At 36.9% G+C, this 27434-nt stretch overlaps 1 protein-coding gene across 3 annotated transcripts in view; it reads right to left on the bottom strand.

The window, feature by feature from the left end:
- PAM (peptidylglycine alpha-amidating monooxygenase) overlaps positions 1-27434 on the bottom strand; it is a 107899-nt gene that overhangs the window by 16225 nt on the left and 64240 nt on the right. For 2 of the 3 annotated variants that reach the window (XM_070938758.1, XM_070938757.1), the window contains exons 14-19: positions 13938-14255; positions 10388-10517; positions 6545-6661; positions 4233-4305; positions 3653-3863; positions 2359-2559 (exon numbers count right to left, since the gene is read on the bottom strand). In XM_070938758.1, the coding sequence (XP_070794859.1) occupies positions 2359-2559; positions 3653-3863; positions 4233-4305; positions 6545-6661; positions 10388-10517; positions 13938-14255 (1050 nt within the window). The remainder of the gene's footprint in view (positions 1-2358; positions 2560-3652; positions 3864-4232; positions 4306-6544; positions 6662-10387; positions 10518-13937; positions 14256-27434) is intronic. The other variant, XM_070938759.1, reaches the window with a different exon arrangement.

Genomic DNA, 27434 nt, shown 5'->3' on the forward strand with positions numbered 1-27434 from the left:
CCATCATTAGTTAAGTGAAACCAGCATGCTAACTATCACACATCTAGGACAAAACTCAGCCAGACTGCATTCTGCTAGCTAGGAAAATGTAAAGTCAAAGCAGTGACCTGCGTGGATGATGATTAATGTCAGAAACTATGAGAAAAATGACAGCTTTTCATGCTATGACAGAAAAATGAAAATGCTACTCAAATGGTAACTTTAAAAAAAAGACGACAAGCTAGAACTAAAGAACTAAAGGAATGCAATAAATGATGCAAACATACATTCTGTGAAGCACAGCTTTAAAGATATTGAAAATAACAATGACTTCACAAATGAGAAAAGAGAGGAGTGTTTAGACTACTGAATAACAAAGGAAGAATGAGTTTGCAAATAGATTGTTAAAAATATTTGATATGGATTGAGAAAGATCTGCTTAACTTCCTATTTTAGTGTGAACCAAGCAGTCTCTCTTTCAGTTCAAACCTCACATGGCTAGGTTTTTTTAGGGAGAGATAAATAGGAGAGACATTCTGTTTTGCCTTGAGTTAGTAGTGAAAAGGTGGTATATAAAAGCAGAAATGAATACATATCTTTGCAGGTTCATTATACAAGATATGGGACTGATACTGAAAATAGCAGCTCGTTTTCAAATAAAAATATGCGAGGAATTAAGGCTGGTAGTGGTAAAAACCAATTCAGCAATGGTACAACTTTCCATCTTAAAAAAAAAAGGAAAACTGAAGCAAAGTTATACTGTGTGTGTGTGTGTGTGTGTCCAACCCCCAGCTAAAACAAGAGACTCTATACCATTTCAGACAAATGGCTATCCAGTTTTTTTCTTTAAAACCTCCAGTGATGAAGTATCTACAACTTCTAAAGCAAGATGTTCCACTGGTTAATTGTCTTCACTGTTAGGAAGTTTCTCCTTAATTCCAGGTTGCTTCTCTCCTTGATTAGTTTCCACCCATTGTTTTATTGTCTTGCCTTCTGGTGCTTTGGAAAATAAGTTGGCCCCTCAAATAATGGAATATTGCTATCATGTCACCCCTACTCCATCTTTTCTCTAGACTGGCCATACCCAATTCCTGCAACCATTCTTCATATGTTTTTGTCTCCAAGCTCTTAGTCATCTTAGTTGCTCTTCTTTGCATTTTCTCCAAAATCTCAACATTTTTTTTGTAATATGGTGACAAAACTGGTTGCAGTATTCCAGGGTGGTCTCACTAAGGATGTACTAATACTATACTCACTAAGGATGTAGTAATAATGTACTAATTCACATGATTTTGATTCTACGCCTCTGTTTATACAACCAAGGATTGTATTAGCCTTTTTGGCTGTTGCTGCACACTGCTGGCTCATATTTATATAATATACATTATAAATGTAAACATTATTGTGCATTTAATAGAGAAAGTAGTGTTGTGAGAGCAGTTTTTCTTTCTCTAAGATATAATACAGCCAGATGTCAGTAAATGAAGCTTGAAGGAATAAGCAGTTCTCCACTCGGAATTTATTTTAGCGTAGCAGTATATAGTAGTTATGGTAAGCCACTAACTTGGGTGTTAGTAGACAAATTCTTGGAATTTAAGACTTAGCTCACTTAAAATAATTCCCAAAAAGTAGTATCAAGAGGTATAATACCTCTCAATATCAGATGCTAGAATATATAAGTGGAGGATGCTGTAACTGTGACTTTCCGTTGGCATCTATTTAGCCATAAAATGCTGGAAGATTTTATACATTGTATGGTTCTTAAATTTTAAAGTTCCCTAGCTAGAATTGTTCAATCTTTGGGTAGTTCATTGTAAAGAAAAGTCCTCCATCTGGAAAATAATACATAGAAGCAGCAAGCTGGATGGAATGAAAACTGCTATGTTCCTTAGAACTATATAAAAAAAAATAAATCAAAAGGTTTAGGAGAAAAGGTGCAAATTAGGAATGGTATCAAACAGAACATATGACTACAATACTATGAAGCCTTATATACTGTAGCTTAGGAAGAAACATCATCTTAGGAAAAAAGAGTTTGGTTGAAAAGATACAAGCCTTTCCTCTCTGCCCTTTCTCTATGTCTTATTCATAGTCTATTATGTATACATTTAGACTCTGTTTTTCTCTCTAATAAAAGTTCTGGTTTGGAATTCAATTTCTCTCCTTAACAAATGGCTAACATAGTTTTGTTCATATATACAATGAAAGCACCCCCTGCCCACTACAGTTTTCATGAAACTCAAGCACTGAAAAGGAAAGTCTGATTGTGTTGACAATAATTAAAAAAATATTTTTTAAAAAAACTGTAAAGGAAAAAATATTAAAGAGTCACAGAGACCAAGAGAAGAGATGATCAGTGCAACACTTTTTTATATTTACCTGGAGCGTAAGCAACTGCAAAAACTTCTCTTCCAAATGATGGATGTCTGATCTCTCTTACAAATTTGCCTGTATCTGGCTTAAAACACTGAATCCGACCATTCTCTCTGTCTGCTGCACATAGCTGACCAAAGTCAGATGCAAGAGTTAAACTGTGAGGGATGCTGAACTGGCCCGGTTTAGCATGACCTACCGAAGTCTCTGAAAGAAGAGATATTCATTTTAAATATGACAAAACTAAAGTCACTCTTAATGGTTACATTTGAAGAAAAGCAAAGTAAAGAAAAAATGTGAATCTTTTCAACTACTGCAACTTTAAGTCTCTGAACAGATATAATTAAGCATCCTTTCCCCTTGTTCTTGGGTTAGTGACTGAATTTAACAAAAAGCTGTATGTAAAAAAATAAAATATCTGTTATCTTGAAAAAATCCAGATATGTAAATGATTAAAATATGGTTTAATACTTTTCCACCATACACTCAGTTTTTACTGATAAATCCTATTTCTAGAGTTGCATATACTCAGAATGTAGGTGGTATCTCAACAATGGAACTTCTTACCCATTTAAATTACCAATGGTAATTTAAGTTCCTTATAAAATAATAATGTCTTAATATTAGAAATATATTATAAAATACATAACGGTCTACCCTCTGAAAACCTTAAACCAGTATTTATCAGCCTCAGCAACAGTGGTGGGATTCAAATTTTTTTACTATCAGTTCTGTGGGCGTGGTTTGGTGGGCGTGGCATGGCATGGCTTGGTGGGTATGGCTTGGTGGGCATGGTAGGGGAAGGATACTGTAAAATCACCAGTCCCACCCCACTTCCAGGGGAAGGATACTGTAAAATCTCCATTCCCTCCCCACTCCAAGGGAAGGTTACTGCAAAATCCCCATTTCCTCCCGATCAGCTCAGGAGGAAATGGGGTCAGGAAGCAGATAATAGGTGGGGGTGGGGCCAGTCAGAGGTGTTATTTACCGGTTCTCTGAATTACTCAAAATTTCCGCTACTGGTTCTCCAGAACTGGTCAGAACCTGCTGAATACCACCTCTGCTTAGCAACTTTAAGATGTGTGGACTTCAACTCTTCAAATAGGCTAGGAATTTGGGGAGTTGAAGTCTGCATATCTTAAAGTTGCTATAGTTGAGAAACACTGCCTTATACCCACAGATCTTTAATTTCAATCAGACTTAGAGGGAGAGGGGGTGGCAAAATCTGAATTTTATTTTGTATATACATTGTTGTAGCCATTCTCCAAGGGAAAAAAAGAATTAACTTTCTATCCTATACCTTCTCCCCACTGCATGACAAATATTCCATTTGGAGAGAACTGAACAATACGACTATTGCAGTAGCCGTCGGACACATAAATATTCCCAGTTGCTGGATCCACTGCCACATCAGTGGGTTGGCAGAAGTGATAGTTGTCGCTTCCAGGTTGCAAAGCCCTTCCTAAAGTCAGCAAAGGAGATTCTGCACCATTTGATGCCAGTTTGAACACCTAACAACGTAAAAGAATAAAGAGCTTCAGTTAAGTGAGACTAATACAAAAATGCTATAGCTTACAGGAAGATCAAACATTTGACCTGGAGAATATATCTTTCTTTAGAGAACAGCTGTATAGACATTAATATTCATGAGATCATTACACAGATCCATTGTAAGAGCTGGATTCACAGTTTTGGTTTTTGTTTTGTATAAAAGTCAACCCATGGGTTGACTGTGTTTTACCCAAACAGTAAAAAAAATGACAAATATTTTCCTCAAACCACACTAGATTAAAACAAATATTATACCCAAAGTGTTAGTTAGAGGCAGAAAGACAGTAGATTTAGGTTTTCTTGCTAATATAGAAACTATTTCTACATACCTGGTGAAGAGCTACATCTGTCACCCAGTAGTTACCATTATTATCTATACTCAAGCCATGAGGTAAATAAAACCTGAGAATAAACGAAAGTAATGTTAATGAGGAAGAAAGCAGTATTAAAAACAATTGGTTTTGTTTAGTTGTTTAGCTGTTCCAAGAGGTGGAACTAATGTTATCTTATTTTGAGAGAAATGTTATAGCTGCCAAAATTTGCAGCCCTTTTCTTTTTTTTCACTTAGTTCACCTGTCTTTAGTATTGTACCTGTGACAGATGCGAAAGGTCAGGTCCACACATCAAAGTCCAATTAAACCGATCAATTAAACCTATTTATTGTTAATCGTGCCTATGCACAGGAATCCTTTCAAATAACAGTTAGCACCTGCTTAGATTTAAATAAGGGTCAGCAAAATTCAAGTGGGGTTGAATTTAATTTGCTTGTAGCTACATAGAGTTTCTAGTCTGATCTCACTTTTAACTCCGCCCCCAGGTTCTGCCTCTCCTTCTCCTATGACTTGTCATTTGTTCAGAATGGCATAGGGTCTCCTGCTTCAGCAGGGAGTTAATCTAGATGATCTCCAAAGCCTCTTCCATCTCTGTTATTCTGTATTCTGTAATTTGCAAGTAATTGATTTTATTTAGTGTCAACATGATGCTATAATTACTATACTTCAAAACTGATAGTCAGATAAAGATCACTAGGAAAGGAAACATTCCATCCAGGTTACGTTAGAGGAAAGCAGAGATACTTTCTTTCCATACAATTGATGTGTAAAAAGGAACAGCCAAAATTTCAGGGAATTGTATAATCCACAAACACGTTACTGAAACCAACCTAGTAAACTCCCAACTGGAATTGACCAGTCATGCCTCCTGCTCCTAAACCCTGCAGCTGATCTTGAAGCATATTGCATTTGACAATATTGAACTGCTGAATTATGTCAAGAACATTAATTTATAGACAAAAAATATCACTCCGTTTATCTGAAAAGTTTTCTTTCCCTAATCCTGCCAATATATTAGATTAACTAAGAATATGTAAAAGAAGCAGGAAATTTTTCTATGTAAACTAACTGATGGAAGTCATCTTCCCCTTGAATAAACTTGGTATTTGAACCTTTTAATTTGGGTTATTAGAGATACAGTAAACAAATGATTTAAGAAAGTATAATCTTCTGCAGATATTCAACTTGCAAAAGCATTGGTTTAATTATTTTATGAAAATATGCAAAGAGTATGCAAAGAAATCCCAGCCTCAACAATTTCCCAAGACATCTGTATTCCTTCACGTGTTAACAATCAATGTTCCCTGGATAATAAAAGCATGTTCAGTGAAACATGTTTATGGATTTCATTGAAACTGAAAGCCCTGGTAAAATAGGATTCTTGATCATGGGGAAATCTTGTAAATGTATTCAGCTTAAAATTCCCTAATGAATCTTAACTGACAGTGGAGAAAGCTTTGCAAAAATGATGGGCATGCAATAACATTCAGGGTAATTTGCAGGAATAATTTCACTAAAATCTACTTTGAACCCTGATGCATGCAGACTGAAAAGTTATCAAAAGCTAGGAGAGTACATTGCATGTAAAGAAAAGTCAATCTTGTCACAATCTTTATCTCAAAAATTCTATTAGATTTGATGCTGTGACTCAAGTATAAGAATGTTTTGGAATTGCACACTGTTTACAGGATGCATGCAAACAAATACATATCTAGAGGGAATACAGAATACAGAAGAGAAACAATGCCTACTTTGCTTATTAGAGTGATCTAGGATAAAGGATCACACCTATTTCATGCCTAGGAACATGTGAGATATGGTAGAAAAGCGATTTTTGCACCACATTGAAGCAATAAAATAGAATATAGGATGACTTTCAACCCATCCCACAGTACTCAATTGAATGATAGAAGTACATCCACCTCACATAATATTTATAGCCAGGTCAAGTGTAAGCAGACATTTAGCAAGACTTCTGTGTCCCGGCTTTTTTCTCCAAGATAGATATAGCTAGAGATAGATAGCTAGATAAACAGAGAGATAGGCAGGCAGACAAACAGGCAGGCAAGCAGGCAGGCAGACAGATAGTATATTTTTATTTTTGATTGGAGTTGTATTTATATGGATCAGTAAACAGTCAGTGGAGGCAAAAATAAGAATTGTTTCCAAAGACAGTAGCCAAATTGAAGAAATTTCAGCACAAAAATAATTAGTATACACAAAATAAAGCAGAATTAATCAGTTCAAACCAATCAAACATAAAGAATATATCAAAGTTGTGTGTTTTTCTTTTTAAAAAAAGAGCTTACATATTTCTTCCTGTGGAACGAAGAATTGTTGAACTACTAGCTTCTACTACAAGAATGGTATTTTCTTTAATTGGTCCAAGTCCTTTTTGTTGATAAACATAGCTACTGTTGAATGAACTAAAGTTAAAAAAATAAAAGAAATATATATTAGTATACAACTGTCTTCTCAAACATATATTTGTTGGACCACATTTTAGTTAACATGAATTAGAATTCTGGCCTGGAATATTAATTTCTGGCCATTCGCTACCGTGTCTGCAGTAACAAGGTATTTTGTGCCTGGCTATGTTCAAGCATTTTAGAACTATCTAAGTAAATACGGCAGTAAATCTGTGAGCATATTGTAGTACATTGCAATAATTTAAAGTATGCCTATCAGTTCCAATGACCAAAGACTCCCATAAGATCTCAAATTGACCTCACAATCCCTCAGGGTTTTAATGTTTTTCTCTATCTGCTTCTTTTAAACCATGAACTTTCTTTTAAGTACTTTAGATTCTATTAAAACTTTTTTTCCTAGCTCAGACTCTTTCTTTAATAACTATTTCTCACTCAGACAGAGTTTTTTTAAAAGTCTTTGGCTGATTGCTTGCAGACATTTCATTACCCAACTAGGTAACACCATTGGTGCCTGACAATAGCTAGAAAGGTAGGAAGATAGCGAAGGTTGACATCCAGTGTCTGCTTTTTTCAGGAACTCTCCATGTTTCACCCTGCAAGTCTTTCTATTAAAAGCATAATTTCTTCCTGCATTAAAGATCTATACCATCCCCTTCTCACTGATGTGACTCAGAGCTTACATTTTAACAAACGTACACACTTGAACTTTGTATTACAATACTGTCAGCAGAACCTTCACCTTTATGGAAACAGCTGTCTAGTAACAACTTTCTTTGAAGGCTTTTTTCGTGACTTTTCAAATATTATATCAGATATAACAAAAAGTCATGAAAAAGCCTTCAGAGGAGGTTCTTACTAGACACTATATGCATACATAAACACACTTACAGAAAGCAAATATAAATCTTAAAACTGTATGTTCTTTCTTCCTCCTCCTCTAATTTCTACATCAAAGTAATATTTGATTTTAAATGCACTGTAGACACAGTAAGATAACCTTTAAGTATTTCAATCTATTTTAAACTAAAGTATTTTGAAAATTCTACTAGGATCTTTTATGAGTTATAATCTTGATATAACGCACTCATGCCATTATCCTCAGAGAAATTATTAACTATATGTAGCTATATTTCCCTATAATTTCAAATAGTGTTTTGATATAAGCATTAGGCATTGACTGAAGTTCACTATTCTGGGCACTGTATTATTCTTTCTCATATATTTATAATGCTAGAATGCAACACAAAATACAAACAATTAAAATTACATGTAAAGTAATATTGTAAGAATAAAAAACGTATTTTTTACTTTCTCCTTACAGAAACAATCCACAACATAGTAATTAAGAAAAATCCACAGGAGCTGAACAATTACAGTTATTTTACATAAATTAATTGACTTTTAAGTATATTTTTATTATTACATTAATTAGGTCAACGTTCTTATTTATAGAAACCCTTCTGAAGAAATGCTTAAAAGTGACATTAATAAACCCAGGGCACAAATTCCACATAAATTCAAGAGCACCAGATTGACTTAGTTCACTATGAAGTTGTGCGACTAAATAATTTCAGTTTTATTTTTAAACAATGAATGTTTTCTGGAAAGCCACGAAAGGGAGCTGGGAGAGAAGAGCAAAGCAATGTAATGTAAACTGTTAACATAGTGAGAGATAAAAGAAACATATTAATTTAAGTAGCATCAGATGCTATTCCAAGTAAGACTAAGTTTAGATTTAATAACAGCATATTAAATATATTTTATTTATATACAAAAAGTCTTATTATGGGGGAAAACCCAGTATTTTTGAGATATACTATTAATATCAAGATGGATAACGAGGTTACAAACAGAATTTTCAGACTTGAGGCATGTTCCAAAAACATTTGTTTATCTGTTATTTGGCAGGATTCTCTTGAAGTTGCTATCTCATCAGAATAAAGGAAAATGATCAAGAAAAAGAGCATGCAACCCCAAAGGCAGCAATTTAAAGAACAGATTGCTTTGTAAATTTGACAGTGGCTTAACTTGTTTGGGGCAGAACACTGATATAGACACACAGCACCGGATCCTGATCATAGAACTCTATGGATAATACTAAATGAAGTTGCCTAATATTTTCAAGCAGCTGCTACATTTACTTGTAGGGATGCTCAGCTTTTTATGTTCATGTATTATTAATATATTGCTGCCATTTTGTACTTTCCCTGAAGCACTGATAATCTGTTTGCATCTTTCTTGTTGTATGATGGGGAAGCAATCAACCACAAAGAATGAACTGAATTCCTTAGGCTAATAATTGAGTACCTCTATGACTGATAAAGAACAATTAATAACTGTGCATTAATTTTCTGATTATGTGCATATTTTTAGTCAAGGCTGTTAATGAAGGCCAACTCTCAAGGGGGGAAAAGGAAACTATTCCATATGATAATAAACATTATTTCTTCTATGTTATTGCCTTCCTCTTATTAGTAATACGCTCTTATTAAAAATTTTATTTACAAATCTCTGAGGGATTCTCACTGCAGAAATGTGCAAGACTCTTTTATTTTCACTTACTACTATTTTATGCTATGTTGAAAAGGTAACTGAGTTATTTCTAATCTCTTGATCTACCTGAAATAAAAATGCCATCCTTGACAAATATTGACATGCTCATGCCACTGAAGAGTCACATGATCATACTACAAGTCAGGCAAATATAAATCAAAATATTTTGCTTATTTATTTTGGGCTTTGAGATGTTTGAGAGCTACAATAAGGATATTTTAGAATAAAAATAATAAACAGTCAATGAATTACAGGGGTTAAAACGTAAACTAGGAAGAATCAGAATTAAGATATGCTCAGTCCTGAAGCTCACTTAGTAATTTTGAGCCAGTTACACTTTTCTGAACCAATCAAGCAAACTTATTATTGGGGACAATATTCAGCGGAACTTTTTGAGTTTTAAGAGGAGCATAAATGGAAACCAGAAAAAAAGTAAGTACATTGGTAATGAGCATCCATCTATTCTCTTACAACTTATAAATCATTCATTAAAATGATCTATCATGCTTTTTCTACATTTAAGCAGCATTTTGAAATACTGCAAAATCCTGTTTAGTGCCTGTTACTACATGGTTTTACTACATGGATGTAGTCCTTGGTTTAGTATCTTTTCTATATGGTAACTTTTGCATTATTTGCGTAACTTTACTTATTTTTCAAAATGTTATAAAGGATTTGGAATATGTATTCTCAAGAATGTTCGAACTCTGAGGTGCCTTTTATCTGTTGTCACTATCAATCGCTATCATTACTTCCACAGGAACTTGCAACATCTCTCAAATTATGAAAAACCAAAATCCCATTAAAGAAATTAAGAAATAAGAGATGAACATCATGCCTTTTTTTCTAGATGTATTCAAATTAAGAGCCATTGAATTATGAAACCTGATTATGAAAAAATCTTGTTCTTTTATGTATTTCAAATAAAATCACCTGCTTAAGCAGCTGATATAATTTGATCTCACACACAAAGCGCCAAAAGAGTGAGATTTAAGGGTAAACATGAAAGCATAAAGATATGTATATGTATATGTATATGTATATGTATATGTATATATATAGGGAGGGAGGGAGGGAGGGAGGGAGGGAGAGAGAGAGAGAGAGAGAGAGAGAGAGAGAGAGAGAGAGAGAGAGAGAGAGAGAAGGAGAGACTGACTTAGGTTTGCTTACTTTGCATCCCACACATGGTCACCTCTGTGAAAGATGACTAAATTGTTATTAGGATCCAGGGCCAACCCAGAGACTTGGCCTAGTTTGAGGGTTATGCCTGGCCAGTCAGCTACTTCTTCTATCTTTAAACCTGAAAAAAATCAGCAAGGAATATATTTATTCTATACATCATGATAATGTGTGTGCTTCATACAACACTTGTACAGGTAGTCCTTGATTTACAATCACACATTTAACAATGGATCAGGGTTACAAAGGCCTTGAAAAACATAACTTACAATCCATCCTCAAGTTACAATTGCTGCACCAGTCCCAAAGTCACCTGATCATAATTCAGGCTCTTGTCAACTGGCTTGCATTTACAACAGTTGCAGTGGCTTCTGGTCATGTGATAGCAACCAGATTCCAGCTGGCTTCTGACAAACAAAGTCAATGGGGGAAGCTGGATTTGCTTAACTACTGTGTGATTCCCTTACCGATCTTTGATTCACTAAAAAAAAATTGGTAAAAATGGACATAAATCGGGCCCAGTGACATGATGACTTGCTTTATGACCACAGCAACATATGACAGAAATTCAAGTCTCAACTATGATCATTAAGTTGAGGACTACCTGTACTTTTGCATGCAATGTTATAATGCATATAGAGTAATAATTACAACATAGGTAACCTCAAATTTTAAATGATTTTCTGGACAACCATAATGGCCTAATACTCAGACTGGTGACTGGCCAAAACTCTGCAAACCATAATGTTGTTATATAACTGCAATGAATGAACCTGGCCAGTGTTTTTTTATTCTTTAAAAAAAAAACCCCAGTCTCAGCATAGATCCCTCAGGAATGTTCCCCAGCAGTTTCCAAAAGCATGAAAACCATATCTTCTTTTATAAGCGTAATGTAAAATGAACTCATCTCAACCTTCTTACTATATCATCTATGCTGTAAATGCCAATATTTCAATATTCCAATAAGTGAGCTGTCAGTAGCAATATGCCTGCCTACGACAGAGGGAGACAGCAATTGCTCATTCCATCAATTTGGCAGGAATAGCAGCAGCCACAATTTGATGACTCCCCCTCAGACTCATTTCCAAACAAACTGTCTATAACAACTGTATAAAAATTATGCTGAATTTTATTCATGTATCCATTCTCTTCCGACACCCACTCTCAAACAAGAGTTTTTTGTTTGAAACCTTGCATACACAGAATAAAAACAATTCCAAATATGTTTGTGCAAAAAAATGATTTCAGTAGAATACTTCCAAATATGCATGCTTCAATTAGTATTCCCTTGATTAACCTTGTTTGGTTAATGCCGTGTATTTCAGGATTCTGGATTTTTTTTAAGTTACTGAACTTACTATTAGAAAAAGCAGCTTAGCTACAAAAGTAAGAATACAATTTGTTTCCTACTTACAAACCAAAAGAAAAAATAAACTTTCAATAAAAATAAAGCACCAAACAGATAATTTATTTATACTAATTTGAAAATAAGTTCCAAACATTTGAAGGAAATATATCCAAGTAAATCAGCCCATGAATGCAATGAAATTTATTATATTTACAAGTAATTTATTTACAGTATTTCTTAACCAATACAATCAAGTGCAACATAATCATATGATTATGTTATGCTTGATTGCATTGGTTAACAAATGTATATATCAGGGTAGGGTTCCACTTACCTTTACTACCGGTTCGCATGCACAGATCGTCAGTGATGACTTTGGGGCGGGTGGGTGGAGCCTCCCGCTGCCATTACTACCGGTTCACAAGAACCGGACCAAACCAGGAGCAATCCACAGTGGTATATATGTATGTATGTATATGAGCAAACATACATACATACATACAAACAAACAAACACACAGTATATTCATTCCATAAATGAATGTACTAGATATTGGATGTCTGTTAAGTGCAGACAACATGGTAGGTATATCTCAAAAGTTAATAAATTCTTGCAATAATTAAAATTAGTTTAAGTGATAGAAATAATAAGACTAGATTTTTTTTTCATTAGTCATCATGCCATAACAAGGATAGAAGGTTGTGAATATTTATATAACATAAGATATAATATAAGAGTTTCAGGTATTGTATGTAATTTGTGATCTTATTCTTGATAACAGCAAAAAGAAAAAAAAAAAAACCCACAAATTACCATACATACTCCCAATACATGAAACTCTTATGTCATATAAACATTCACAACATTATTTTCCCCAAATAATTACAATTGCTTTTCAATAGAACAGAGATGCCCATCCATTTCTTTTGGGGAAAATTCTTTGAGGTAACAAAAGGCAGTGCTGTTTTAAATCAAGAGTACAAAACACATGGCCTCTGAATTAGATACATCTAAAACAGGAGGCAGGCTATGGCTGCAGGAATTGTAAATAACAGAATAACAGAGTTGGAGGGGACCTTGGAGGTCTTCTAGTCTAACTCCCTGCTCAAGCAGGAGACCCTATATCATTTCAGGCAAATGGCTGTGCAGTCTCTTTTTTAAAGCCTCCAGTAATGGAGCCATCACAATTTTTGAAAGTAAGTTGCTCCACTGGTTTATTGTTCTCAATATCAGGAAATTTCTTCAAAGTTCTAGGTTGATTCTCTCCTTGAGAAACTAAGTAAACTAAGTAAATAAAGCAGAATTTTTTCCTCTCTTTATTTTTGCATTTTTGGTTCAACTGTAGTTCTTAGTCTTCTCCTGGGAAATGGAAGCAAAATCAATACTACTTTTCTAATCAGGAAAAAGAGTTGCTGTTTCGTACATTTCTTTTCTCTGATTTATGCTATTCAGCATCTTGACTTATTTCCATAGATAAGCTGGCACCAGCAACTTATGCACTAGCTCTAGGCTTCTGGGGAAAACAATATTATATACAGAACAATAATGCTTACACTTTTGGAAAAGTAACATATAAATAGAAATGCAGAAAGTACAATCACATATTTCATGTAAGTGTGAAATAAATATCTGTAAGGAAAAAAACAGCATTTGTCAGATATAGCTAGCTTTCTCACTTTTTACCCTTTTTCCTTTTTGTATCCCATTCTTTCCCTTTTTTGTTATTTTGTATTTTATTTTCTCTTGCTCTTTAATTAAATTGTTTTAAAAACAAGCTTCAGCTTGCTTTCATTTAAAAAATATTTTTCTTTCAGTTTGGTTTGCCACTGATATCTCAAAATAGTAAACAATATAGTATTTCTCAATTAGCTGCCCAAGTTATAAAGAAATTATCTAATGATGATTAAATAACTAAATAAAATTGTGACAAGACTATACAGTTTAGATGTCTAGAAAAAAAACATACTAGTCCTCTGGGAAAGAGAAATACAATATGAACATCATTTTAATAATTCCTGATGACAATACTGAACGGAATGCATTTTTCATTTAAACGTTTGGTACAAGGAGTGTCAAACAATATATTTTTAAAACTCAGTCCCAAACACATCAGTTCACATTTCCTCCTCACATTGCACAGAATGGAGCACAGTACTCGATAGTGAAAGATAAAAAATACTCCAAACCACCTACCTCCTGTCTGTTCTTTTTCCCAGCTCCCTACACTGGGTTTATTTTGCTGCAAAACAACATGCCTGTTTTCCGGTGGCCTCAGAGTTGATTCTAATCTGTGAAATTTATGGATTCTGTCTCTGACAAGAATGGTATTAGCCCTTTTGTCATTCTTGGGAAATGCTCTGGCATCAGGCCAGCCAAGATCCTTCTTCTGGACTACATTAGCAATCTCGGCTACAAAATCTGATTCAGCATTTTCTGCAGGGTTATATTTGTGCAGGTGAACCACATCTTCCCTTTCTCCTAGCAGTCTGGAAATGAGGGAATAGAAATCACCTGTGTAGAGAAAGAGAAAGAAAAGGGAGACGGGGAAAGAATGGCAGGCAAGTCAGGCAGGGTGCAAGACGCTGTAGCAAAGCTGACAAAGAACAGATGGAAAAGCAGCAAGAAATGTTTTCTCTAAGTTCAGCAAAGTTCCTCAAAGCTTACTTGGATTACAATTGTTATAACTTTATAAATTTTTGGCATGAACCAGAGATAGATACAATATTTACATTGTCAAAATAAGGCCATGTCATAATCCAGACATGGAAAGACTGTCTGGAAATATTGTCAGTAGAGTGAACGAACCTAGTTACGTTAAACAAGAAATTTTATAAGGAATATTTGGTGTACAGCTACACTTACCTTTGAAACTTGTTTAAACTGAATTAGACCCTGAAATGCAATGACCATTTTTCCCCCATTCTCCAAAAATTAAGTGAAAACAGTTCAAGAGAAACTGTATTTGCTTTCTACTAAATACTGGGGAGAAGTCATGTACAGGTAACTCAGGGGTATCAAACTGGCAGCCTGCGGGCCAGATGTATCACATGCAGGCCACACCTATTCCGGCTCTGATAAGGCAAAAAACATCGCAATATGTCGCAATATGTCACGTGACATGATCAAGTTTGACACCCGTGATGTAACTGATCATATCTTTGTGTATCTCAATTTTGTGGCACTGTGTTTAGCAGATGGTTATTGTTACTATTACTTTACTAATTTGATCTTTCCAACTAATATAAATTCTTTTCTATGTAGTAAAGGTTAAATTTAAATTTAAATTTAAAAGGTTAAATCAGTTAAATTCTTAGTGATTACTAATAGTATTTTGTACTAATTTGTAGATATGGGGTACCTGCAGACTCCCAAATCCATTTTCACATTTTCCTCAATGTTTTTTGGTGGAAAACAAAAAATAAATAAACCTTGGAACACATATATAGTAGAGTATTGCTATTTTTGAACTTTGGTGTTGGAGAGACTCCTGAAAATACCCATTGACAGCAAAGAAATCAAACAAAACGGATCATCAAATATATCAATCCAGAGTTCTAATTTGAAGGATAAATGATGAGGCTCAAATTATCTTATTTCAGACACATTATGCGAGGACCTGTCCCTCTGGAAAAAGCTCTAATGCTGGGAAAAATGCAAGGAAAGAGAAGAGAACGACCAGCAGCAAGGTGGATAGATTGTTATAGTAGCGATGAATGCACCTGAAAGACCAGGTTAAGGATAGATAGTTGTGAGAAAATTGGGGGTTGCTGGGAATCAACAGTGACTTGATGGTGCATAATTTATCTCACGTTATTTACTGAAACTTGGGGGGGGGCAATCTTTCTTGGGGGAAAAAAAATCTGACTATGCCTATTTATTTGTCATAGCCTACTTAATTCATATCACCATCCCTTTCTTATTGTGGACCTCAGTAAAAAAAACAAGTATGATTCCTAGTCTATGAAAGAGTGAGTCCAATTCTGTACATAATATTCTATTTAATTTTGAACAAAACAATTTTGAACAAAAAACCCTTCAAAGGGTTTCTGAAGCCCATTTCAAAAACAGTGTTGTTAGATAGCTTCTCTTTCCTAACCATTATGTTGAGCTTAAGAATTGCAGAAAAAGACATTGCCCATTCTTATCAACCCTGCTTTTACTCAAACTAGTTTCCAATAAACTAATAATAGAAATATTAGCAATAACAGTAATTTAGTCTAAACAGCTTTTTCAATTTATTGCCTTCTCTGCAATAGAAGAGAACTCACTGAAACTTGTAAAATTCAAGCATTGTATGTACTGTATGTATGTGTATATATGTATATAAATGTGTGTGTGTGTGTGTGTGTGTGTGTGTGTCTGTGTGTGTATATATATATATATAATTTCATGATTTATATGTCATTTGAACAGTATCAAATCTGAACAAGGTACCTTTCCCTTGACCAATCTGTACTGTAGTAAAATCTTTCTTATATCAGTAACTATTTGCAAATAAATCACTGTTATTTTACTACCCCAGGAGGAGCATCTGCAGGGATAGATGTAAAAAATAAAAGTTGATCATAGCCATGTAAGCAAAGCTCTGCTACTTTTATGTGTATTACCCCTCCACTCCCACATGTACAATCCTGCAGCATAATGCAGCTCTGGATTTTTTTATCTTTTCATGGAGGATCTAAAACAGTGTTTCTCAACCTTGGTAGCTTGAAGATGGGTGGACTTCAACTCCCAAAAACCCCCAGCCAGCAGCGCTGGATAGGGGATTCTGGGAGTTGAAGTCCACCCATTTTCAAACTTCCAAGGTTGAGAAACACTGATCTAAAAGAAGATAATAAAATGCACTGGAAATAATAAAAATTTAAAAAGAAAATGCTTAAGCACAAACATCAGTTATATTTTGTCCCCTTTAACAGCAAAATTCAAGGCATGTGCATGTCTAGATTTGTCCTAAACTTATTTCTAAGTTTCCTATGTATGAACTAGAATGATCATTATTATCAATGAGCATATGTTTTATTTCTGCTTTGAACCCTAAATCTGAGTAGCGAGGAGGAATACCAACTTCACCATAGCTTCACAAATATGCTGGTTCAAAGGCACTTCCGTAAAATTTAAAGGATAATAAAGGGAAATTTTGAATATTTCTAATAGCCTTTTTTAAAAAACTGTGTTCATGGAATTATGTCATAAAATATGTTAAAAGTTTTGTGCAAAAACAATAAATGCAAATAATAATGAGCTAAGCTCAAGTGTTTTGTAGGAAATCTATTATTAAGAACCAGCAAAGAGGAAAATTAAGTCTTTTTAGAAACAACCCTAAGGAGGGCTTGTCATGTTTATAAACAGTCTTGTCTCAATGCTTTCTACCGAATTTGCAGCTTTACTCTTTTGACAGGGAATATCCCAAGTGAAATCTCCTGTCAAGAAATAATTATCAGTTAATATGGCCAATTTTGATGAAATTAAACAAAGCAAATTGGAACTGAACAAAATGTGTTAAGCCAACCTTGATAATACATTTGATAAAGAAGTCAGTGTTAGCCTGCTTCCCTTCATTAGCTCCTCTTGGAGCTCTGATTTAAAGCATTTCTCACATGGTATTTGGTATTCTATCACACACACACCAGCGGTGGGTTTCAGCAGGTTCTGACAAGTTCTGGAGAAATGGTAGTGGAAATTTTGAGTCGTTCGGAGAACCGGTAGTAAAAATTCTAACTGGCCCCGCCTCCATCTATTCTCTGCCTCCCATGTCCCAGCTGATTGGGAGGAAATGGAGATTTTATAGTATCCTTCCCCTGGAGTGGGGTGGGAATGGAGATTTTACAGTATCCTTCCCCTGCCACACCCACCAAGCCACGCCCACCAAGCCATGCCATGCCCACCAAGCCACTCCTACAGAACCGGTAGTAAACAAATTTGAAACCCACCACTGACACACACACACACACGCAAACAAACACTGAAGTTCTTTTCTTCTTTCCTGTTTCCTACTCTAACTGCAATCAATCTGCTCTGGAATAGCTTAAAATACGTAGTAATCAGGATAAAATAATTAACTGCTTATTCAGCATGTCAGGCCTGAAAATTAGATTGGCTGAAGTCAAGAATATAGGAACATGGTTTCTGATATCAAGCAACGCATGATAGGTGTCATTATTATCTCCCCAACATGGGCAAATTATTTAAGAAAAATAGGATAGTGGCATAAAGCCAGGACTATCAATCTCTTCCCAAACCCTTCTTGTTTCTTTAGAGCAGATCAAATAAGAAATAAATCTAAGTGACAAAGGAAGAAAAATTAAGATCATATTCATCAGAAAATTATATATCCCACAGAGAAAATAGACTTCCCAAGTCTTACTGAATGGAATATGGAACTATTTTCAGTATTTTAATTGCAAGTACTTAGTGTCCTCTAATGCTTCCTGTGTAGAAGCCAAGAAAGTCGGGAAGCTCTCCTGACAAGTGAGATGACTATTTTTGGGTGTAGAGACTCATGTCTGAAATCCTCTGCTTAAATCATTAAGCAAGTCCTCCGATGACTTTAAGAAAAATAGAAATGCTTCCCCTCCCAGTTTTTGCCTTTTTGCTATGTCTTGTACAACTTACTTGCACTTTGTGATATTAGCTACATTTAATTAAAAGATGCAATGCATTTACTTTTAAGTAAAATATTAATTTGACAGTATCATAGAAACCCTATTTGCTTTCCGTATCTTTCTGGCATTATTGCAGTATTTCCTCAGTTACATCCAGGATTTTATATCCATAATGAGCAGTGGTGGTGCAGTGGTTAGAATGCAGTATTGTAGGCAAACTCTGCCCATCGCCTGTAGTTTGATCCTGATGGGGTTCAAAGCTGACTCATCCTTCGAAGATTGGTAAAATAAGGACCCAGATTGCTAGGGGCAATAAACTGACATTGTAAACAATTCAGAGAATGCTATAAAGCACTATGGAATGGCATATAAGTCTAAGTACTATTGCTACATCAATGATTTTGTTTAGGCATAGAACTAGTGTGGGGTGTGTTTTTAATTTTAGTTTTGTCTCATCTCAATAGGCAAATGCATGTTTTGTATAGAGATCACTCTAGTTTTGTATAAGTATTTAATATAGCTGATTCTGCATTGCTTCAAGCCTTAAACAAACTGCCACTGCAGCAAACTCTGTTTCTCGTTGAGCACTATATTTATACACCTCATCTCCTGCACTGAAAGGACAGAATATGAAATCTGACTTAGGAATAATGAAGCAGATGGCTGGAAGATTTCAAAAAAATGTTACAAGGCTTATGTATCAAAAGCTAGAAATTTAACTTTACTGATGGTTTTGTAGGTTTTCATAACCTACAATCCCAAGCCTACTGCATAAATTCATTTCAGTATTTTTCAGATACTGCATACAACAAGGCATGGTGTCACTGGTGTTTTATCTGAAACTGGAAGTGGGTTACATATGTACTAAGGGTACAGTTTACATTCAATCACAGACAGAATTCTGAGAGTGGAATAATTCAGAACACACAGGACAGAACAGATGGATCTGAACTAAATCCATTTTAGATACAAGATTTTTCCAAAGTTCTGGTCTTGACCTGTTTCATTAGCTATATAAAATAATTAATTTTTTTTAATAGTATTTTGTTCATGTATAGGTTTGTGCAGTTTTATCCTTTTAACATCGTAAGCTACCCAGAGTTATTCCGAGGTAAGATAGGCAGCCAATAAATGTAATAAGTAACACATAATAATAATAAAAATAAAGGTGGAAAAAGTGAGGAAAAGTATTGGATTCAGGGACTAAATTATCTGTCCTCAAAAGAGAATGAGGCTTAAAATCAGACTTTACTTTGTGAACAGATCCTCAAAAAGATATTTTTAGTTTTTAATATTCATGGATGCACAATCTCTGTCCTAAACAATTGTGTGATAAAGCTGTGTAAACTGTGATAATTAGTTGACTAGCTTAATGGCTGCTTTATTTCATGAAAAAGAACAGGGAGTTAATCTCTTATTGTTTGTCTCAAACAGCTCTACCATACTGAGAAAGAGCATAATGATTTTATGAGCTATCTTTCCCTCTGAGTAAACCATAAATCTGTCATACTAAATGTAACACAGGTATACCTCACAATCTTACTATATTTTATTCTACGTTTTTTTTAAAGTGCTTTAAAAAGTTTCTTCTGGTGCTTTAACTAGTACATCAAACTGGTTCTCAGTTCCATGTTGGTGTCATACAAAATAGTTACAACCATGTGTATTTCTAAATGCTATTTAGGAACTCTGGAAAAAGATATCTGTCACTTTCCTGTCAATTTACTGCTTGGGAAAGATGTTGCCGGATTATAAAAAAACTGGAAAGAGGGACTGACCAATTTATGGTTCACTTGTGCCATAATTGTTATCCTATAGACAACAAATTATCTGGAGAAATATATCTTTCACTAGAAAAAAAAACTGCAACTCCCTGAATTAGACAATATATTGCCAATAAAACATTCAAAATCAATCCATTAGCTAACGGGGCCTTATCCATGGATATGAATTCTTGAGAGAATTATATTAATTTAATACCTTTGTAATTAGCATTCTAAGTGAATATTGGCTTTATATATTTTTTCTTATATATAAAACTAAAACTATTGCAATAAAATTCCATGGGAAAAGATATTTTATATCAATTATTTAAAAAATTATAGGAACTCATACACAGTCTTAAGAATTTTGAATTCTTTCTTAGCCAATTACAAAGAATGTGTTGCCATATAAGCATGTATACATCTAAAAAGCAGAGATTTTTATTGAATAAAATAATAATGTAGCATCTTCTTAAAATAATGTTTTACAAGAAAAATCCCAGAAGAAACTTTCTAGTGTTTTTTTAATGCAAAATTTTCTATTAATATCAATACCATACTGAGAGTCCATTAACTGCTATATTAAGCAAGAATTCCCAAGCAAGAAAACGCTTTAGAATATCACATTAAAATCTGCAGGATTTACTTCAGAGGAAACCTTGCAAACAAAGGCCTATTGGGTGATACTAAGCCACTTGAGAATAAGAACACACAAGTGTTCAATGCTTATGCATGGTGTCCGTTCTAGTTCAGTGCTAAGTTATAATATAATTTATAGAAACATCTGACTATTTACTCTCCCAGCTTTGAAGCCATATTGTAAAATTTCATTCTATTGCATATTACAAATTGCTGTCTTTCAACAGGTATAAAAAAAGGTCAAGAAGGACTGTCCCAGCGATGAAATCCCTCTGGTTCTATCCGGCTCGCCGAACCGATAGTGCTGGAAGCGGGAGGCTCCGCCTACCCACCAGGACATCATTACGTCCCTTTTTTACCATCTGTGCACGCACAAAAGAGGTGCATGCATGCATAGCACGTTTGTGCTCCCATTCTCAAACCGGTAGCGAAGGTAAGTGGATTTCACTGCTGGACTGTCCCCAAAATTGTTGTGATTTGGAGTGGGGTTGGTGTTTTGCTGAGCATACAGCACAAAGAATATTTTTATATGAATGAGAACAAAGAAATGGGTAGGCAACACAAATAATGAACAACATGCTTGAAAGAGCTGTCAGAGGAGAAAAGAAGCTGCTGCCATTCCTTCAAAGAAGAAAAGTGTGCACATTATCTTTCTCTCACTGGCATGTATATGTATAGCAGTATTTCTAGAGATCATGATCATAACTGAGAATTCTGGCTGTCGATTCATATCTGGAGATTGTCCAGGATGGGAAATTCTAGTAAGGAAAGTGTTTATCTCAGAAAGCCTCCCTAAAGGCTGTCCGAGCTAATAGAGATTCATGAAAATTAGGATCATTAATTACTAGAGACCTTAAAACTGAAAGAAGTGTCTTCCCTCTGGATATGATGGAAAAAAAGGAGGAAAATAAGCCTTAGCCTCCTATAAATATGTTCCTGGAAGGAAGAGCCATTGAACTCCACCTCTCTTTCCCTATGGGAATTACTGTGTTCTTCTATTTACTTATGCAGATGAGTGGACCTGTGGACTTGTATGTACTTATGTGTGTGAAAAGTGATTGTGGGTATATGCAAATAAGTGATTAGATAATTTTACAAATACTTAATTTTCATTAGTAGGCATATAATCAATTAATATAAAATTTTCCTCTTGGCTCTGCTCTATGGGAGGGGGGGTTGACGAACACATATGTAAACATACCCATGTTTTCCTGAAAATATGACCCTGTTTTATATTTTTTTTGAACCCTGAAATAAGCACTTGGCTTTATTTTCGGGGAGGTCTTATTATTTTGGGGCACGTGGAGCAAGATGTGGCTCCTCTTTCCATCTTACCTGATTTCCAGCTCTGCGTTTAAATATTTTTGTGATCTTATTTTTGTGATCTTATTTTGGAGGGGGGTGCAGACCTGACAGGTATTACAGGGACCTGCTGGGCCACGAGGGCGGGGTTCCCTCGTTGAAATGTGCCCACCAGGTTTCTGTGCATTTCACCAGCCAAGGGCTCAGGGGAGGGGTGGGGGAGTGGCGGCCATTATTCGGGAAAGTCTTAGTCCGAGGGAGACCACTGTTCCTCAGATAGCTGGATGTGAGTCCCTCCTCGTGAAGTGGGGCTGTGGGAGGCAGATGGGTTTGCTGACTACGTACCTGGTTCCCTGCCACGTGGCGGCGACCCTGCCCGAGCTGCTCGACATTATTGCCGGGGTGGCGATTGATACCCCCAGACTTATTGTCATGGGGGATTTCAACCTGCCATCTGCAGGTGAGGTGTCAGAAGTGGCTCGGGAGTTCATGGCTTCCATGGCAGCCATGGACCTGACCCAATTAGTTCAAGGCCCTACTCACACAGGGGGACACACTCTGGACTTGATTTTTGTCTCTGGTCAGTGGTTGAATGATCTTGGTAGAGGGAACTTAGACATTAAACCCTTGTCATGGATAGATCATTCTCTTCTTCGCTTGGACTTTCCTGCCGTTTCCCCCCACCGCAGGGAGACGGAACCGGTTAAATGGTTCAGTCCCAGGCGCCTGATGGATCCCGAAAGGTTCCTGATGGAGCTTAGGCCATTTCCTGAGACCTTGGCACACGACTCGACTGAAGACCTGGTTGCCGCCTGGGAGAGTGTGGCCGCCAGGGCTTTGGACCGCGTCGTGCCTTTGCGGCCTCTGACCCGATGCCGACCTCAATTGGCTCCTTGGTTCTCCGAGGAGCTGAGAGAGATGAAGCATCGGAAAAGACGCCTAGAGAGCATTTGGAGGACTAGTCAATCCAATTCCGACCGGACACTGGTGAGGTCTTATATCAAGACCTACCTAGTGGCGATAAAAGCGGCGAAATCTAACTATTTTTCCGCTCTTATCGCATCTGCAGAGAACCACCCAGCCGCTTTGTTTAGGGTGACCCGCTCCCTTCTTCGGGGGGGGGGAGTGCGGGAAGATCCCTTGCAGGGTCGAGCTGAGGATTTTGTGCAATTCCTGCATGATAAAGTTGCTCAGATTAGGGAAGGCTTGGACTCCGACTGGGTGAGTCCAGGGGAGGAGACGAGGGCAGGTCTTGAGAACATTATCTGGGAGGAGTTTGATCCTGTGGCTCCCGAGGATGTGGACAGGGTTCTGGGTAGGATTAGTGCCACCACATGTTTATTGGACCCGTGTCCCTCCTGGTTGGTACTGGCCTCCCGGGAGGTTACACGAGGCTGGCTCCAGGGGATTATAAGTGCTTCTCTGAGTGCGGGTGCCTTTCCCGCTGCCTTGAAAGAGGCGGTGGTGAGGCCCCTCCTCAAGAAGCCTTCCCTGGACCCAGCTGAATTAGCCAACTACCATCCGGTCTCCAACCTTCGTTTTATGGCAAAGGTTGTTGAGAGTGTGGTGGCACGACAACTGCCCGGGCACCTGGATGAAGCTATCTATCTGGACCCGTACCAGTCGGGCTTCAGGCAGGGGTACAGCACAGAAATGGCATTGGTCGCATTGGTGGATGATCTCTGGAGGGCTCGGGACAGGGGCTGCTCCTCTGTCCTGGTCCTGTTAGATCTCTCAGCGGCTTTGATACCATCGACCATGGTATCATGCTGCAGCGGTTGAGGGGGTTAGGAATAGGGGGCACTGTTTTGCGGTGGTTCTCCTCCTTCCTCTATGACCGCTCACAGTTCGTGTTGACAGGGGGGCAGAAGTCGACTTCGAGGCGCCTTGCATGGGGAGTGCCGCAGGGGTCGGTCCTCTCGCCCCTTCTGTTCAACATTTATGTGAAGCCGCTGGGTGAGATCATCCGTGGTTTTGGGGTGAGAGTCCATCTGTACGCTGATGATACTCAGCTGTACATCTCCACTCCAGACCACCCCAACGATGCCCTTGATGTGATGTCTTGCTGCCTGGAGGCCGTGCGGATCTGGATGGGGAGTAATAGGCTCAGACTCAACCCTCCAAGACCGAGTGGCTGTGGTTTCCGGCGCCGTGATATAGTCAGCTGGTACCATCGCTGACTATTGGGGGTGAGTCTTTACCCCCCACAGAGAGGGCCTGCAATCTGGGCGTCCTCCTGGACACACGGCTGTCTTTAGAAGAACATATGACAGCCGTGGCCAGGGGGGCTTTTTATCAGGTTCGCCTGATCCGCCAGTTGCGGCCCTTTCTGGACCGTGACGCCTTGCGCACAGTCACTCATGCCCTTGTCACCTCCCGACTGGACTACTGCAATGCTCGGGGCTCCCCTTGAAAAGCACCCGGAGGCTCCAGCTGGTCCAGAATGCGGCCGCGCGGGTGGTTATGGGCGCAACTTGTTGTGCCCACGTGACACCCCTCCTACACGAGCTGCACTGGCTCCCAGTGGTCTTCCGGGTGCGATTCAAGGGGTTGGTTACCACCTTTAAAGCGCTCCATGTCATTGGACCTGGCTACCTTCGAGACCGTCTTCTGCCACCAGTAGCCTCTCACCGGCCAGTCCGCTCCCACAGAGAGGGTCTCCTCAGGGTGCCATCGGCCAAATTATGTCAGCTGGCGACACCCAGGGGGAGGGCCTTCTCTGTGGGAGCCCTTGCCCTTTGGAATGAACTCCCCCCAGAAATTCGCAAAATCTCTGATCTCCGTGTATTTCGCTGTGCCCTCAAAACCATGTTGTTCCGCCAGGCTGGGCTATCAATATAAAGATTTTAATTGGTTTTAAATTGGGTTTTTAAATTCGGGGTTTTATAAATTGGGCCTACCATTTAATAATTTTAATTATTTTTAAATATTGTCTGTCTTTGTGTTTTTAATTAGGCTGTACACCGCCCCGAGTCCTTCGGGAGAAGGGCGGTATAGAAATAAAATAAATAAATAAATAAAAAATTTTCAAGAAGAGACTTATTTTAGTGCATGCGCTGAAAAGCCCGATTGGGCTTATTATCAGGGGATGTCTTATTTTCGGGAAAACAGGGTACATTTATAGAGGTGAGGTCTAAATGCTAAAGTGGCTGAAGTGGTTAGGATGCTGAGGCAAAAAACCAACAACACTGAGACCAAACTGGGTATAGCCTGGATTGATTATAGGAAGCCTATATCTTAATGCCACACACATGGATCTATGAATGCCTGGCAGTATACACAGTCAACACAACATGAAAAACCTTCCTCAATAACTCAATCAGATTGTGAAAGACAACACTGAAAATCAACTCAAGATAGCTCACACAAATGGCTATCAAGTGTGGAATATACCAAGGTGATGCACTGTCTCCACTGCTGTTCTGAATATGTTTGAAGCCCTTCAGCCTTGGAGTTTAAGGGTTCTACACAATATCTTAGCTGTTCCTAACATTGCACTTTTCTGGACAGAGAGTTCTGATGTTGTTACCAGGATCTGTTGGAGACATGGGTCACAGCCATAAGACCACTTTGGCATTTATTTTTCTACATCCCCTCTAAATCCTCCTTCAGGTCCAGGTACATCTTTAACTTATCATAGTTCTTCTTGATATTGCTGTCATGTGGCATTGCTACATGTATCATATCATGAGGACCCAAATTGAGGAAGACATATACCTCTCACAGGGGTGAGAAGGGAATTTTTAAATTAATTTATGCACTGCTAACTGCCAATGGACTCTGGGAGACTGTGTACACCAACATGAGCTTCTGAATGAAAGGTGGGACATAAATCTGTCTAATGAGTAAATAAATCATGTGCATATAAATATATAACTAGACCATGTGCATGTATCTTGGAGCCTAGTACCTAAATTACTGATTTCACTGGACATTGGAAATTCTGGCTGACAGAGAAGGAACATGGGAAGTCTGTAAGATTTTGTGTCAATTTATAAACCTTTTCACTCTAATTTTCCTTTTTATCTGGGAGAAATGTCTTTTTTCCTTTACCTTCAACTTTGCTTTGAATAGAACTGTACTTTTCCATTTTTTTTATCAGTCCCATTAGCAGTAACACAACTGCTAACACAGAAAAACATTTCAAAATTCTACACTTAGCAAAAGGGCATTCACTGAAAACCAAAAACATTAGACACTCAACTTGTTGAAATGTCTACAAAAGTCGTATTTTGTTTTTTAATTTATAGCAATTTAAACAGCATAGAATTATGGCAAAGAGGAATATCAGGGCAATGAAGTACAGGTAGTCCTCGACTTATGATCACAATTGAGCCCAACATTTTTGTTGTTAAATGAGACATTTGTTAAATCAATGTTGCCCCATTTCATGACCTTCCTGGCAACAGTTGTTAAGAGAATCACTGCAGTTGATAAGTTCACTTAAGACAGATTCACTTAACATAGTTGTTAAGTGAATCTGGCTTCCCCATAGGTTTTGCTTGTCAAAAGATTGCAAAAGGTGATCACATGACTTTGGGGCACAACAACAGTCATAAGTATGAATCAATTGCCAATGATCATGGGGCTGCTACAAAGGTTGTAAGTGTGAAAAATGGTCATAAGTCACTTTTTTCAGTTCCGTTGTAACTTTGAAAGGTCACTAAATAAACTGTTGTAAGTCGAGGACTAACTGTATAAATTTATCCGTTTAAAGACAGTACCACTTATCAGCTAATTATCCCTGATAATCTCTGGAGAAGGATGACCAGCAACCTAGGTTGTTGAAATATGAAAATGCACAATTAATCACTGAATTACAAATATAAAGCAAAGACTTCATCAGAATAATATCAATTTTTTTTCCACTGAAACATTTCACAGACAAATAAAGCATCACAATTAATTATTAGTTGCTGATGCTTTCTCCTAGTACAAACATTTTATATGATTTCAACTAATAGAGACATTTTGCATTTTGTTCTCATAGATAAGAGAGACAAACACCTTCACAAAATAACGATTGCAAACACATTTAAGGTACTGATCGAAAAAATACAAGCAAGGTAATCTTCCCTTTGCATATTGATTGATATTGATTGACTGATTATGTATGCATGAGTAACATTATATATGCTATATAAGGAACCTATAGCTATATTTTTATAAGTAAGTATTATATAAATTTAATTCCATTATCCATTCTTTGGCCTACAGTGAACCACAAGAAATCATACTCCCCCCCCAAGAAAACTTTAATAAAACCCTAAAGATATTAATGTTTGATTTGTTTACTATAAGCCTTGAAAAACATGCAGTTAAACCTATTTCATACATTTACACTGAAATAAAATTAATATTAATATCAAGTATTAAAACACAGA

The sequence above is a fragment of the Pituophis catenifer genome, unplaced genomic scaffold (assembly GCF_029215685.1).
Source record: "Pituophis catenifer annectens isolate HBS135680 unplaced genomic scaffold, rPitCat1.0.hap2 SCAF_2, whole genome shotgun sequence".
Lineage (NCBI taxonomy): Eukaryota > Metazoa > Chordata > Lepidosauria > Squamata > Colubridae > Pituophis > Pituophis catenifer.